The 16,841-nt window shown below is 48.6% G+C and overlaps 1 protein-coding gene across 7 annotated transcripts in view; it reads right to left on the bottom strand.

Moving 5' to 3' along the window:
• Positions 1 to 1,125: 1,125 nt before the first annotated feature.
• Positions 1,126 to 16,841, bottom strand: part of AUTS2 (activator of transcription and developmental regulator AUTS2) — a 1,155,833-nt gene continuing 1,140,117 nt past the window's right edge. For all 7 annotated transcript variants that reach the window (XM_036019900.1, XM_036019903.1, XM_036019904.1 and 4 more), the window contains 6 exons: positions 16,335 to 16,406; positions 12,369 to 12,510; positions 8,992 to 9,069; positions 7,971 to 8,054; positions 6,590 to 6,812; positions 1,126 to 4,251 (listed from right to left, as the gene is read on the bottom strand). In XM_036019900.1, coding sequence (XP_035875793.1) covers positions 3,003 to 4,251; positions 6,590 to 6,812; positions 7,971 to 8,054; positions 8,992 to 9,069; positions 12,369 to 12,510; positions 16,335 to 16,406 — 1,848 coding nt within the window. In that variant the 3' untranslated portion in view covers positions 1,126 to 3,002. The remainder of the gene's footprint in view (positions 4,252 to 6,589; positions 6,813 to 7,970; positions 8,055 to 8,991; positions 9,070 to 12,368; positions 12,511 to 16,334; positions 16,407 to 16,841) is intronic.

Here is a 16,841-nt window from a genome sequence, read left to right as displayed (position 1 = left end):
CACTGCAGATGGCAACACGAAAATAGGTGTGCGGGGAAGGCAGTGAGGCTGCCCGCAACAGCGCATCCACAGTCTCCCGTTCAGAGTCTGGAAGGCCCCGAGAACTGCCTGATTTGGAAAACCACAGTGTTTACCACGTTTTCCGAGCTACTGGCTCTTCTTCGACTTATTTTCTCCAGTCTGGGAGTCAGACAGAACGTACGAAAGCAAAGCTGAGTGAAGTGGGGTGTATCCAAGCACCCCATCCAAGCACCATCAGCTTGGATTCACCCTCAGCTCTCCAAGCCTGCCAGGCCAGTGTGCCCACCCAGGGGTCTCCAGTGCCCCACTTCCCACCCACCCCTGTGGAGCCCAGGGGCCCACAGCACCCTCCGCCACACGCCCAGAGCTCCTGGTTTCTATTCACTTCCACTTCCAGTACCCACTCCGCAGCTACCCACATCCTGCTACCCTGGACTGCTTTCCTTTGTTTTTTTACAGTAAGATAAAAACATCAATCGAAACAGAAATTTCATCAGATTGACACAGTAGAATTGAACAATTTTACATCTTAAAAAAAAAAAAACCGAAACAGATTTTCAAAGGTGAGGCAGGAGTCTGCAAACTGATGAGAGATCTGCTGTATCATTCAAGACGCAGAAAAAGTGGACACGGGACTAGAATCTGGAAGGTCTTAAACAACACCTCTGAGTCCTCTGAGCAAAATGCAAGAAAAAGGCAGGGAAGGCTACTGCTGAAGGCCCGAAAGCAGATTTGTCATCGACACAGAGGAAGCAAAGACTGAGGTTGGAAGGAGGCCTGAGATGCAAAGGGCACTGGCTAACCTGGCCAACATCTACATCATCTACAAATCCAGAAGTCCCTTCCCGTGACATAGAGTATTTTGCTTAGAGCATACACAAACAAACAAACAAACAAACACCAAAAACTACAACGGACTGTCTGGGGCCCGATGTCTACAGAAACGAACGGGCAGGGGGCCGGGCGGGCGGACAGCCAGCCGTGGCGGGTCAGCCTCCTGCTCTCGCTCGGCCGGGCTCACGGTGTGTCGAGAGCTAGGTCTGGCAGGAAAGGCTCCTCCCCAGAGGCCACGATGGCCATCTCACACACACAGGCAGCTGGAAGCTTGGTTCACATTTTTTAATAACATGGCACAGTTTACATTACACAAGAAGGCTCCGCCGATGAGAACATGCTGAAGATTCAGTCGCTTCACTTTTCTTTTCACATAGGATCTAGAAAGGACTTTATTACATACAGGATAAACAGCAAAAAGGTCTGTATAGAACAATCTCTTTACAATACTGAAAGCTACCACTACAGTTCCAGTGTACATATTCCTTGGATTTTTTTTCCTTTTAGTTGTTGTCTTAAAAAAAAAAAACACTGCACAACATCTGGAGTTCACAAAAAATCTGAAGCTCACAACTAAACCTTCAGTTTACTACTAAAATAGATCTCTCTGCTTATTAGAAACAATGGTCTGTAGTTAACTTTTTTTTCTTCAAAAACAGGATAACAACGTCAGATAGCACTTTAATATACTAGAAGACCAAATGGAACTAATTTTATTTCATACATATATTTTACAGTCCAGTAGACAAGATATATTGTATTTCTCTGCTAGTAAAGTCATATTCTCTCCAAATATGTAGACAAGAGGCTTAATGTATTATAAAAGTATCATGAAGAGACATTAAGATTGATGCAAACTTAAAAACGCACGCACACACAAGACTTCGTCTCTGCCACCTTTCACCCTCCGTAACTCGCCATGGCTCCGCGCGGCTGACCTGCTGCGGCTGCTCCCAGACTTTGTTACCGACTGGCATACAGTGAGTCCCACTGGGAAATGTGCACCTTCAATCCATCAGTTATCAACTACAATGAAAACATATCCATCATCTGAGAAAACTGGAAGCTTTCTTTCAGGATCTGTTTGAGTGTAACGAAATCCCATGACAAAGTGAGGCAGTGTGCACAGACAGGAGCTAGGACACACTAGAAACGCATGGCTCCCACAGGAGGTGTGTGTGGAATCACGTGCCCGGCGGTGACGCGATGCTGGCGACCTGTCTGTGTCCCCTGATTTTGGCATCTGACAACTCCTGACCCCCCGGCCCTGGCTGCTCTCATCCTCTGACCTTTCCGGGGCTGTGCTCTCCCCCAGGAGCCTGCAAGCAGCAACTTCAGGTGCAAAGTTTCAGCCTGGGGTCCAATTTGCAAAATAGGATGTTCCTCCATTTAAAAAAACAAGCAAGGAAAACAGAGTCATATCACGTAAGCGCTTGTTCAGGGAAAATATGACCTTAAGTATGTTGTAAATGGATTTGAAAAGGCTCCTTTGAGTTAGGCAGGCTTTTGTGAAAAGCCCGAACATTCATTGCATAGTTGAAGGGTTTAGCTGTCTATGACAATACATGGGAACGCAGCCGTAGCTGGCCGTATTCACCGGTATTAGGTTTGCAAAGAGCACATTTTAAGAAGTATTAATGTATTATGTTACTTAATCTTTACCTATTTACATTTGTACAAAGTAAAGCTTTCATCTTACCCTTTTGCATATATGAACCCTCAGCTCATGAAGCAATCTTTTTTACAGAACTATGTACACGGCCTTCCCGTCCCGCCTGAAAGAGCTCCGCACGGTGGACTGTGTGGACTGCGGTCTGCTTTCTCCCCGGTTAACACCACGGCGGTGTGTGTGGTCATCTTCACTGTTTGGTTCAAATCAAAACGTTTTATATGAGAAACCAAAAGAGTTGGACACATGAGAACATATGACTTGGCTAAAAGGTCTGAAAAATTTCAACATATAATATACAAAAACGTTTCAAAATCTGCACTGAGGCTATACATTGTTTACAAGGGGAAGCGCCGGGGGCGTCGGGCCCCCCAGTCTGTGTTACTGACGCAGGAGTCCTCTGGCTCTCTCCTTCTCTCGAGTCTGGCGTTGTGTCGGTGCGAGGTCCCTCCTTCCTCGTCCGTGGCCCATGCCCTCCTTATCGAGCTTCGATGTCCTTCAGCGTGTGGGAAGGCGGCCTCTCCCTTATCTCTGCGGACAGAGGAGTAGTCCTTCTTGGGGAGACCGGGCGGCCCCCCAGCGTAGAAATGAGCGGGGGAGGCGCGCTCAGCGCCGCCGTAGGAGGGGTCTTGTTGAGGAGTCCGTTCTGGTGCCCCGCGGTGGGGCTGATTCTGGGGTAGTGCATGCTGGGGAGCCCCGGAGTGATGAGGCTGGGGTGGGGCAGGTGTCCATCAAGGGAGGCCGGGTGGACAGGGTGGAGCCGCGTGTGCTCGTAGTCCTCTCTGAGCATGTGCAGGCGCTCCCGCTCGTCCAGGTGGCCCCCTCGCTCATGTTCCCGCCGAGGGTCCACAGACAGAGGGTGGTGGTGGTGGTGGTGGTGGTGGTTATAATCGTGAGGCTCCCTGTCCCTGAAGGAGCGGTCAGCTTCGTACAGCCGCGGGGTCGAGAGACGGTGGAGAGGGTCGTTCCTCAGCAGAAAGTCCCTGCCCAGCGGGTCTCTCCGGTGAATGTCCAGTTCTCGGTAGGGGTCCCTCAGAGGGTCCCGGATGGGGTCCCAGTGGAAAGAAGGATACGGGAACCGCTCTCCGCCGGGGATGGGGCTGATGCCCATGAAGGGAGTCATCATGCGAGTCCTGTCCAGGCTGCTGATGCTGTTCATGGGGTGGATGCCCGTCACCCCCACTGTCATGGGCATGGAGGCCAAGGGCCCCGGGTGCACGCTGGATGAGGAGTTCGGAGGAGGCGGCTCCGAGGACCGGTGGGTCTGCGGGGCCTCCGGAGGGAGGTCATGGTCTTCCTTGCGCTCCTCCTTCACCTTGACCTCTGAGCTCTTCTTGGGGTTCTCGTAGGCCGGCTCGCTCTTGCGCTGCTCAGCCTCGCGGCTCGAGGTGCTGTTGGGCCTGGCGCTCTCCACGACAGGGGTCCGCACGTAGGGCGACGGCACTCGGGCCAGCTGCTTGGCCTCTTCGCCCACGGCTCGCCCTTCGTGGCCGTGGCCGTCCTTCTCGGGCGGGTGGCCCTCCCTCACCTTGTGCTCCTCCACGGTCAGGTCCTTCCGGGACTCCGCATGGTCCCGCTCCCTCTCTTTGGATTTGTCTTTCTCACGAGCCTCAGTGTTCAAATGACCCCTGATCTGTTCAGTGGAGCTGCGGGTGTGTCCCAGGGTGCTCACCGGGAGGATAGGTGCTGGTGAAGGGTGGCTGGAGTGTCTTTTCTCAACACTTTCCCTGGGGGAGAAAGAGGGAGACAGGAAGCGAATGAAATGGGCCCGTTGGCTTGGCCAGGGGCTGCCGATGAAATGGTGGTGTGAAAAGGGCAGGCTGGGTCGGTTTCCACGGCCACCTCGGTGGCCGGCCGGTGGCACCCTTTGTACTGCAAAGCCAGCCACCCTGACCTCACTTGCCTAGATTGTCGAGGAAGCTTTCAGGGCGGGGGAGGGCAGTGCTAGGAGTGAGGGTGAGTGGGGAGTCTCGAGGGGAAAAACAATGGTCTCTGTGTGTAAGAGTCCCGTGCCTCGATCAAGACCACAGACGAAGAGCCTTCAGAGTCGAAGCAGCCCAGCGTGGCCCCCGGTACAGTGATGTGGAGTCTCGGGATCAGTTAGTGTTGAGAAGGAAGTTTTCAGAGACTAAATGCAAATATGATCTCTTATCCAACTTTCTCATACAGAGCCGGTGGGACAACAGTTCAGTGTGACTATTACTGATGCTTCTCTCTCCTGACATCAGGACAAACAGCTGGTTTCAGAGTAAAAAAATGTGAGGACAGAGCAATCTCTAAGATGTGGTGTGTGAGGGGGGTTGAAAGAAAACCACAAATTCAGGACTTTGGGGTCACAAAAAGAACTTTTGCATTAGGAAGAATACGAAAGCTAAAACCTGGTGAGAAGATGAGAAAGCCAGTAGGAAAAGCAGGTTGACAGACATGAAACCTCCTGGGGTAAATCTAGGGCAATTTGAAGAGCACCTGGGAATGGAAATGTAAAAGAACCGTAGAGACCTGTCTTGGGTGGGGGCTTAAGACCACCAGGCAGAAAATGCAAAGCCAGAGAACAACAATGAGGTCGAACTTGAAGAGGGAAGACTGAGTCCAGCAAGTCTGGGGGGGGGGGGCCCCAACAGACGTGGGGAGGGCGAGGAGACAGGCGCTGGATACCACACTGGCTCAGCCTGGGTGAGGCCCAGCCGGCGAGGTGGCTGCAGTGGGGGCGGGGGCGGGGGCTAAGGTTTCCCCACAAAGTTTGTTTCTAGCCCACAAGCAAAGGCTGAGAAGAGGAGCATCTTTAAAAGGTAAGATTAAAGAAGAGTGTGTTTTATTAGGTTTCCTGAGTTTCACCCAAGAGGCTGTTTTGACTCCATCAAGAAAAATGTGAACGGTTTGCCGCTGCATCCCGTTTCTCTGTGCTCACAGCCGCTCTGAGGAGCGCTCTGGGCTGAGGGGCAGGTCCACGCAGGTGCGCCTCACTCTGGCAGCTCACAGCTCAGAGCTGAATGTTCTAAACGGCCCTTCCCCTGGCTGAGAGGGTTTTACCAAACCGTCTTGAAGGAAAACTTGTCTTTTTCTTTTACAAGAAAGAACTCAGTGAGCACAATGGCCTGTGATGAACATCCACTAGTCTGTCACATCTAGAGCCTGCAGAGTTGAATTCTTTTAAATCACTAGGATGCACACACATACACAATATATACAGTTAAAGAAAAAGTAAAGATTTGGGTAACATTTGAGCCTTTAAGTACTAGGAGGAAATTGTTATTCGGTATTTTCTGTCAAGCATATCTTGAGTATTCCTTGGTTATCAGTTTGTTAAAAATGAAAATAGGCTGAAGAAATTTAAAAAAGGGGGCACAAGGTCAAGAATGCTTAAGCCATTCTCCAGAAAAAAAATATTGCAAGACATTTTCCTCTTTATGGCTACTTCTTTCTTAGGCATGAGTTACCAAGTGTGGAGATTAAAAAACAGTTAGTAAAAATTAATTATCCACCAGCAAAACAAACCCAAACCAATAATGCTTATTGACATTTCTCTAAATCTAGGTAAGCAAAATTTTATTAGTCATCTGTGAGAGCCCAGGATTTGAGTTTGAACATAATTTCAGAAAAATATGATGAGGCAATGCAAACATGACTTTCTCAAAGAAAACAAAAGGAGAGAGAGAGAAACCTATGGATGATTTAATGGACGGCACGAACTGGAAAGCAAATATGGTGTTGATTCATGCTGTGTGTGTTTGGTCCAAAGCTCCAACTCACTGTCTTTTAGAGAAAGACTTGTGCTTGGATACACTACTGCTCACAGGGGCTTTGGAGGGTCTGCGTGTGTAAGTGCTTCTGAGTCAGGGCTGTCTCGCTCTGCTAGGGTGACGTTCTGTGGTCACGGTGCCCGATGGGGCCGAGGGCGTGCGCTCTGGGACGCCGGGGGCCTGGGCGCTGCACCGGCCCGGCCGCGTGAGGAGCTGAGGCTACAGGACCAGCTGAAGCACAAGGCTGGGGCAGGGAGGGTGGACGGCCAGTACGTGGCACAGACGGGCTCCCCCAGTGGGACTCGAGAGCGGTTTCTTTCCGTACCTTTCTTTGTCATCTTTACTAACGGATGAGTCTCGTTTATCTACATCTCTATCTCTGTCATGAGCTGCAGTGGACGCGCCACGCTCCAGCTCCCCTGGCTTCAGCCAGGGCGGAGGGGTCGGGAACGACGGAGGCGTTCGGTGCAGCCGGTTCCAGGGCTCGTGAGGGTTGCTAAAGTTCTGCACACTGGGGCCATCCTTGTGGCCGAACATTGAGTTGGGTGCTGAAATGGTGAAGTGGAGAACAAAAAGGTTTAAGAGAAATTATATAATCTGCTGTAATGAAGGTACTTACCAAAAAACTTTTAACAGCATTCAGAGTTAAAATGAATACATATTATTGGGAGCTGGAAAAGGAAAGGAGATTAACACATTCATTAGAGGAACTTGTCCTACACTGGAAAGGCAGCTCACAGCTTTTTTTTCTTTTTTTTTTTTAACCAAAGGCAAAGGGGTGGGAGGGGGACAATTAAAAAGGGGCCAAAAAGGTGTCAAGATTCCCTAGTTAAACACATCTGTGCATGCAGCAGCCCCAAGCATGCGAGGGTGGACATTGACGGTGTGCCTTAGACGGACAGCACCCAATCTGGAGTAGAGTTCAGGGCTGTCCACGGCCGCCTGCAGCCCTGCTAACATGACTGCTACTCTGCCCACAACTTTGGCAAACTACTGTCACTAGAGACAAGTCAGCGCCGTGGCCTAAACAGAAGCACAGGTCGCCACGCTAGCTGGAACTGTGATGGTTGCTTATGCTGCGTTTTAGCTCTCCTATACCCGGAGACCGTGACGTATGGATGGCATAAAAGAAAACAGGTTGAGTGTATTATATCAGTGATTAAATACACGTTTGGGACATGAGCAGGTGTTGCAACTCTCTTCCTATTTGAGACAGAGTTTCTAGGAGTAGAGGACCATCCGGTCCTCCCAGATTCTGGAGCAAGAAATGTCGCCAGCTCTTCACTCTCCTGAGCCTGGGGTTGTTTCCCTGCTATTCTTCTTCAGGCTCTTCCAATCCCACGGATGCCAAGGCAAGATGAAATTTAAAGTTGTTTTCACCTCTAACCGGACCTGTAGCTAACGTCTGGGGCAGCAAGATGGAATGTGGATGACATTGAGTTTAAGCAAACTTTCTGGAGTTCAATGAACTAACTGTATCTCGCCTTTCCTGACCCTCAGTAACGCATACTGACAGTGGACTGTCCCTAAACAGTTGGTTTTGCTGTAAATGTGCACCTATACCTAATCCCACTGTTTAGGCAATGATACAAACTCAATTTCCCAAGGGCATAGTTTCTTTTTATCTGGAAAGGTCTGGAGCCACTGACAGATCAGAGGAGACGAACAGTCCAAGACAGGTTTGTTAGAAAGTTAGAGGTACTCACTAACTGAAGGATTTCCAAGTCCCCCGAAGGCATTGCCACCAACTGCTGCGAGGCCAGTGAAGGTAGACGGCCGATTGAAAGGCTCTGCGAACGAGAGAGGGAGGACGGACAGGCTGCAGGACTCCGCCCTGTGAGCCACTCATGGAGCCTGTGGGAGCTGGGGAAGCCCTGTGGGACCCACGCCTCTCTGTGCTCAGCCCTGACCTGTCCTGCTTCTCCCACCAGGGCATGTTTTCACTGCACTTGACATGAGGCACTGGCTAGCAAAATATTTACAGAAGCTATTTTCTGGAACTGTGCGTTTTGCCCCATTTCTCTGGCCAGGTGGGGAACATGCCTCAAGCCATATGTTCTAAGATGCTGCCCCGTCTCCTCTCTTCCAGGAATGTGCTGTGTGGGCTCTAATGGAACAGAAATGAGATGACATCTTACAATTAATCTATGATGCAATTCTAAAGGCTCACGGATGACACACCCTGTGGGTGGGCGCCCCACGGCCTGCATCTGCGGTACATGTGCAGAAAGTATCAAATCAAGGCCATGAACAAAGCATGCACTCTTACTAGGAAGAGACATACAAATAAGGCAGTGAAATGCGAAGTGATTAAAACATAATGGCTAATCTTATCACAACAGTATCTGTCTCTACCTCCACCTCCAAGGTGTGCCTGTAGACGGGGGGCAAGAGTTCACAACCTTCCTCCAGTGCACTGGTGGGGCAGCTGCTGTACAGGGGAACCCCCGAGGCACTGAGGCGTGGCTTCTACCCACCGCACATCCGTGTCTCCTGATGGCCACTACAGAGCACACATCTACTCCCTGAAAAAGGTGCTATCACAGGGGCTGAAATCCTGAGCATGGCCGACACCTCTTCAGGCTTCTGCAAGGCCACTGTCTTTTCTCTAAGTGGTAAGTGGGGTGGCTAGGACTATGGCCAGGTTGCCGGAAGTGCGGCAGAGGTGCAGTGAACAAAGGCTCTTTGAAAAGCACATGTCACTTCCCATCACTATGGGCAACTCACCTAGGTGAGCGGCAGGGTTGAGGAAGTTGCTGTGATGAGGAGGTGGCCCGAAAGGGGTCCCAGTCGGGTGTGCAGCACCTATGATGACAAACACAATGGGTTAGATTTCCCTGGCGGCTGATGCTACTGTGCAGCGGGCTGCTGGTGCCGAAGGACCCCGGGGGAGAACATGTTAAAGTAAGGACAAGGCTCGAGTCCACCCAGGCAACACCCCTTTCTGGGGAAGAAGAAATGTGTAAATGTTTGAAGATGCTGACATACAGTATTAGAAATGTACAAAAACACTGCCAGTGGGGTGGGGGAGGTTCTATAACCAAAAAAGTCTGGGGAAACGCCAGGTTAAAAAATGTTCAGCGAGTTCTTTACTGAAGGACTAAGAGCCACCACGGTCATGTTCATGGGCTCACTAGCTCTAAGAGGAGAGCATTTGACCATGAAGGGTTTTCTTCATAGAGCCTCTCAGGGAGCAAGGCTTCCATTCGGAGCCACCCTGTTGTGGAAGTGGCTTTCTCTGACCCTTGGCTTAGGAGCAGCTGACCTACCTGTGCCGCTCTGCTTTGGTCCACCACAGAACCTCTTTTCCTGGAAGTGTCTTAGCTGTCACGGCCTTCACGCTGAAGGCCCAGCCTTACAAGACTCTCTGTTATGAGGTACGCTGGGTTAGGGAACAGGAAGGCCTCTGACCTCTCTCCATCATCCTCAGGGCCAGGAGCAGCTAGTTTTCTGGAATGTTTCTAGACACTAACACTCTTATAACTGGCTCTGAGTCTTTGCCCGCCAGGAAACGCAGGTCTAATTTTGTGGTCTCTCCTTTATCCACATTTCCTCCTCTATTCTGTATTTTGCCTTGAACAATATGTATTTAAGATGCCTCAGATCCTTTTCTTGAAGGAAGCTGGAGAAGGAAGGAAGGAAAGAGAGGCACAGAGCATGTAGACAAGTGATGCAAGAGGGACAATATTCTAAGAGCTCAGGGCATTCAGTGGGCTGGTGGCCATGCAAGTGCTGGCTGAGGAGGAGAGCTTTGTGGGAGGCAGGGTTGGCTCTTGACCAGAGATGCGCCACAGTCACCTGAAGGTGCCTTTTTAGTTTATTTCGGGCATTAGTGCCTGATGGTAAGAAAAAAGTGGCTGAATTTCACAAGGGTGTACAAATTATACACATGAACTAAAAGTTTCCCCAAATAACCATTGGGGGCAAAATCCAATATTGTGTACACTGGAAAAGATTACCTTCCAGAACGGAAGTAGAAACAGGGCCTGAATGAATTTACTAATAACTATTCTATACTCCCTTGTACTTTGACTAAATTTCTATGAACAAGTGTAAGTTCCTTCAGAAATACAGATTAAATGGAGAAGGATCATCCCTCCCCTCAAACCCCACTAACTTGATCTGTGTTTGGATGGCTGCTCCCCAGCCTGGAGGGCCCGGGTGTCTGGGGCATGGAGTACAGGGGCAAGTCTGTCCTGAGCTGGTCCCCAGCGGTTGTCTGTCCAGCCCAAAGCAGTGACTGACTCTCTACCCAGAAAGTGCAAACGTGTTACCCCATCTCCACAGAGCGAATGGGGCCCAGCATATTCATTAGGTATTAACTGTTATCAACTAAATAAAAATTTGGCTGCATCCTGCCTGTGTAGTGCATGCTAATTAATGCTTCCATGAGGACTGTGGCTCCACTCAGCCCAGGCCCCCAGGGTGCCTTGCAGTTCCAGAATTATTGAAGCAAAAGAAACCAATTCATCCACTTGGCTCAAATGGAAGCCAGGGAGAAATCTCTCTATTTCTCTCCAAAAATTGCTCTTAATGTAGCCCTGTCTCAGAGCCTAGGTGCCATGGTAACAAAGCCTTCAAATACGTCCCCAGACAGAGCTGACAGAGAAAAACCTGAGACCTTAGCAAATTCCATCTACCCTCGAGGGTGATTCACTTGCTTTGGCAAGAAAGCCCATTAAAATGATGATTTCTTGCAATGTGGGTGTTTCTCTTTTCTTGAATGGGAGAGCATTAGGTCCACCACAAATGAGTCTTGGATAAAAGCCTGGGAAAGTAGCAGGCAGGATGGCTGTGAAATGTGTTCCCTAAGGATGAGAAATGGGGAGCCCCTTAGAGATTTGTGTCCAGAAGAATAAATTCTGCTTGGCACAGCAAGTATGGAATTATGGAGCCGGTCAGTCAAGTGAGCTCAGTGGAACTATTTACAAGTGCTATCCAGCGGAGCCCTGTGCCAGGCATTGCCCTGAAGATAGCTTTAGGAATGCCCACGTAATAAGGAGCCCCGGATACTGAACCACGTTCTCATCTGCCTACTACTCCTCAGAGCCACCACTGCCTTCTGTCTGCAAGTGCCCAGAGCAGAAACGGGGCGTCACCTGAAGCAGTGACCCTCAGCAGCCCCCTGCCCTGCTCCGGCACACCTACTAGGAGCCCCAGGCCGTGGGCATTCTCAGTCGTTAATGAATAGCTCTTTTGGGTATTTTATACCTAGTCCCCTAAATTTCCTGCATTATTACAACCAACCAGGCGGTAATACTAAGTTCTGTAGCACACGCAACCAGCAAACAACTGATCCACCCACCCTCCCTATCACAGACCATCCCACCAGCCAGTATCATAATCATACAGTGAACCCGTGAACAACAGAGGGGTGAGGAGCGCCAAACCACCTGCAGGGCACATAACTTTCGACTCTCCCAAAACTTAACTACTAATAGCCTGCTGGATGCCTTACCTGTAACATAAACAGTTGATTGACACATATTTTGTATGTTATGTGTATTATATACGATATTCTTATAATAAAGTAAGCTAGAGAAAAGAAAATGTTATTAAGAAAATCCTAAGGAAGAGAAAATCCATTTGCAGTGCTGTATGTATTCAGTGAAAAAAATCCACCTGTAAGGAGACCCACATGGTTCAAACTGTCTTAGGGGCCAACTGTATTTCTTTATCTTCAGACCCTCAAAGCACAGCACGACCGAGCATGATGGTGCAAGGCGACGGAGCGTTCCGTGGCCACCGAGAGAGAAGTCCTGGCATTGTTTCCCTCTGATGCGCCCTTGCAGGCTTTCTGATCTTTTCTCAAAAGCATTTGATGGGCTTTTGAGTTCTACTGGCTTAATACAGAAGCAAATAATGAGCCAAAGCAATATGAGTCCCCTAAGGGGAAGATGATCTTTTTTTCCTTCTTTAATGAAAAAGGGCACATCAGGGAAGGAGGTTCCGTTTCTCTCACCGTGCTGAGAGCTGGCCCTGCGAGCTGGCATACATCGTATTTTTTAGGGAATGATTGAGCAGCGGCCCTGAGCAAAAAATACAATTTACTGAGCTACCTGAGAACAGCATTTCTCCGCTCTCCCCTGCCCCTCTGAACTCACCAGCGGCGGAGAACAACGTCGAAGGCCGTGCCAGGTCGTGGGGGTGGTGGATGGCTCCAAAGAGACTGGGGCCTGGAGGCCGGCTCAGGAACTCGGGTTTCAGTCCAAAGTCCAGTTTATGTGGGTCTGACTGCATCTGTTTCTAAAGCAGCAAGGGTGGGGGGGAAGATGACGTCCCCAGAGGAACGGCAGGAAAGAAGGACGTTAATGAAGCGGCTGAGACTGGGAAAGGAGACTGGCTGGTGCACTCGGCCTCCCAGCCCCGGTCACATCGCAGTTTATGAATGCCCTGAGGACACGGCAGCCCCACACACCAGTTAAGCCCCAGTGCCCGGCAGGCGGGTCAGCCCGAGAGCGGGCAGCAGGGCTTGCACTGGGAGCACCTGTCTCTCAAGTCAGAACGCCAAGCGGTGAAGTCAGTGCTTGGTCTTTGAGGTTATGTGGTTTGAGGAGTAAAATCCTATCGTTACTCACTCAAACTGCCACCCTTCCAGAGTAGCTGATTATTCACTGTGAAGGCCCATTTCGGCAAGTTTTTAAATGATAGAATTGTAAAGCTCATTTTATGAGGAACTCTGCACGAATAATCTTCTGTGTAAATTAATTGTTTAATGACTCTGTAACAGACTCTAATAGATCACAGTACATTAGGAACTGAAAGTTATGAAGAAATATTTGCATGCCTACAAGCTAATTTTCAAATGATCACTGTTACATCTTTTAAAAAACCAAACAAACTAAGTAGGGTTATTAATTTAACTAATAGGGGTCTTTGCCTACTCTCCCCAATTACTAAAGAGGAGATCAGTCCAGACCAGAAAACCACCAAGAACCTCTCTTACTGTGAAGTGCTTGCCATCAACTGCAATCACTGTTTCCTCTCATTTACGCTGCCACCGCCCTCGGGCCCACCTGTCAGCTCACCTTCCTCTAAGGCTGCAAAAGTTGGCTCCTCATCTGCTTCCTGATCCCTTATCCTGCCATCATTCGTTTTTTAAATGCAAACATCAATTTTATTTTTATACTGTAGCAATATATACTTGAAGATGAGATTATAACTCAAAAATTATTTAAATTATTCTTTTTTATTTTTGTCAACTACAGTTTCATTCAATATTATTTTATATTAGTTTCAGGGGTACAGCATGGTGGTTAGACAACCACGTACTTTACAAAGTGCTCCCCCTGATATTTCCAGTGCCCGCCTGGCACCACAGAGTTATTACAATATCACTAAAAGAATAACTGTATTTCCTACCCAGCATCGTTTTTCAGGCCTGCAGCCCTCTCAAACGGTATAATTTCAATGTTGCCCCCTCTTCCTGATTCTCAACAGCCCTCTCTGAATCAGCTTCACACCCCCTTGGATAAGCACCAACGCCCGCCTGCTCGGCCCTGGGGCCCTAGGCTCTGTGTTTCCCTGCCTTCGTCACCACCTCCCCACTCTGCAGTCTGTCCTTCCTCACAGCCCTTAGCCTGTTCTGACTCTCCCACTTCTGATCCCTCAGACTCATCTGATGCTCTCAGTCCCTCTGGCTCCAACTCCACCTCAGACGCCCTCATGTTCTGCTACACATAAATCCTTGCCCCGCTGTACAGGACAGTCCGTAGGCTGCCATCTGATCCAGCATGTGTGAGGATCGGAGACAAGTGTGCTAGTCCCTTATTGCTGAGGGTCACGAGCCCACTCATCCATCATACCTATTTAGAATGAAACCTACCTGAGCACCTCAAGCAGGACGCCATCCCCCTTGGAAGCAGACGGCACGTTTACCATTTTTTATGCACGCATTGACCCTCACTACTGAACTCTAAGCAACTAAACCCCTGGACAGAAGGGTGCCCTCTGAGCCTGGCACAGTGAGGAGCCTCAGGCAGTAGGCTCTCTCAGTAAACATTTGGTGGGTGACTAAAAGAATGAGTAAATGAATGTTAGAGAAAAGGGCAATGTAATTTCTGCTCAAATCCACAGGGAATTCTATCATGGAAGTCCCATTATAAAGTAAGAGCCAAACCCCAAGACAAAGCTTCTAATTCACTATAAATCTATAAAAATCTTTTGAATGGCTCCTTTAATTTGGTTGCCAAATTATTTAGTGCTAATATTGCATGGCACACAGCGCAGTTCCATTAACCACAAGTTAGGTCCATGAAGCAAAACGGCACTTGGGGACTGCAGAGAGGGTGCCGGAAAGGGGAAGAACAGCCATCTCACGTGTAAGAGGTCTTCCTAACTGAACTGGGATAATGACGGTTTCAGCCACCGGGGCATGTTCATGGACAAGAAGTTGCTGGAAGGGCACATACACACCACATCCCTCATCTCGTAACCAAAGGAGTCACAGGAGGACGAGACTCACCTACCCTTCCTCTAACTACATCCCCTGGAACAGAGAGCGCACTGAACTGGCATCAAAATCTAGTTAGCTCTTCAAAGTACACACATTTTCTAACAAAGCTAACCCGTAAGGTTTCTAATTAAACCTTGCCTAACAATAAAGTGAACAAAGCTCACTGATAGGATGCTATGAGAATGAGCAGGCATTTGACATCACAGCAAATATCTTGGTGGCCTCATTTACTGAAGCTGGCTTTTAAAAAATCATTTATCCATTTAAATAAGCAAACAAACAAACATTTCTGTAGGGACTAGCTCTCCCTCTGTGTTTATCACTTTCTTTCATAATTCTCATATTAGCTCCCAAATGCTGTTAGGAATAAAAGCTTATTATTTGAAAAATGGATTAACTGAAGCCTACTGGAATTACTGGATTGACTGCTTCCCCCCATTTTTCTAGGCACAGTTACCCAGACTGTAAATGTGCAAACTGCAAAGTCCGCACTTGTCAGTTTCTTTGCTCTGTAAGCTGACCAGCGGTGCCACATCTGGTCACCTGGAGAAGTCCCTGATCACTTCCCTATTGTATCTCAACAGCCTGGCAAAGCGTGCACTGTATGCACCTGTGGGATGAGAACAGATGAAAAAGAGAAATCACCTGCAGACAGGTAAGGTGACTAACTGGCCAGATGGTGGTTCTGACAAGTACTGACTGTATTCTCACCTCTGGCACGGGTCATCGGGAGGACTAATGGGGGGTGGGAAGGTTGCTGCAAACAACATACTACTTCTGGAAGAGTCATTTTCAATACCATATGCATTGCTAATGGAAGTCCTGTAGCATCATCTAGGTCTTATATTACTAGAACATTTTTCCAAAGCCATAAAATGAAAAGAATACACCCACTGTTACAGGAAAAAAAACTTTCACGTATAGGTCTTCCTGCTTGGCTCTGCCCCGCCTCTGATGCCCTCCTGCTCTGCTACCAACCCCACCTCCTGTACAACAAAGTCAACGAGGAGGCGCCTGGCCTACAAATTTCCCCAAAACATTTATTTTAGGAGTTAATCTACCTGTGTTTTGCCATGTATAATGCACATGTTTTTGCCAAAATTTCTGAGGGGAAAGGAGGGTACACATTATCCATGGGCAGTGCCTGAAATACCTTGTATCTGCTCTTGTGTTTCACAATTATTTGTTACATAAAATTCCTTGCACCATAATATGTTTAAAAATAAAAGTTAAACTTCCTTTATAATACAAATACAAGCATCTGAATATAAATAAATAATTGAATTAAAAAATTAAAATGAAATATTTCTTCCTGAAAATTTGGGTCAAAGACAGGGGTGTGCATTATACATAGGAGCACAGCATATAGGGCAAAACGCAGTATATTTAAGCTCTTCAGATCAATAAGATGATAAAAATCATTTTTAAAGGAAAAAAATCATCTGAGTTACCAGTTTGCTTTTGTATTGTGCCTTTGCTGGCGGTTTCCCTAACTGGTAGTAAGATTTCCAAATAGCTCTTCTGAGAGAGACTTGATCCTCCGCAGGGAGGCCACTCGCCGAGGAGCCCAGGAGCCCTGGTGCCCCACCCCCAAGGCCAGGAAGGCAAGACTGACCTTGACTTTCTGTTGGTGATGGTAGATCTGCCAGGCAATGTGAACATGCATAGCACACCACTTCCCTGGTTTCTGAAACAAGAAATAGCAGTGTGGTCAGAAGGAAGACCTTTCAGAGAAAACCACCTTCAATTTCCCCAAAGCCTTCAGCAGATTTTGGCTACAGAGGCTTTTTTCTTTTTTTTTTTCTTGTTCACGAAACAAGAGTGCTTTGTACGCTCCAAGTGCCTGCTGTCAGCAGCTCTCCGGTGGCGCCCAGGCCCCAGGGAGCCAGAGTCAGCGCCTCATCCTCCCGCGGGGGCCGAGTTGGCAGCGACTCCTCAGAAAACCGCTCTGTCAAGGACCTCCCCGGTCACCCAGGATAGGACAGCACAAGCCCGAAGCCCACGTTGTGTCTCTTCTCTATTTCTTTTCTGGTGCCAGCTGGCAGGCCGGGGAGAGCTCAGAGCCCCACTTAACAAATGTGGCCATGCTATGATGCAAATGGGCTGTTCAGAAGAGCTAATT

The sequence above is a fragment of the Phyllostomus discolor genome, chromosome 3, assembly GCF_004126475.2.
Source record: "Phyllostomus discolor isolate MPI-MPIP mPhyDis1 chromosome 3, mPhyDis1.pri.v3, whole genome shotgun sequence".
Lineage (NCBI taxonomy): Eukaryota > Metazoa > Chordata > Mammalia > Chiroptera > Phyllostomidae > Phyllostomus > Phyllostomus discolor.
The sequence above is the reverse complement of the archived record's forward strand: the minus strand, read 5'-3'. Positions and strand labels throughout refer to the sequence as shown.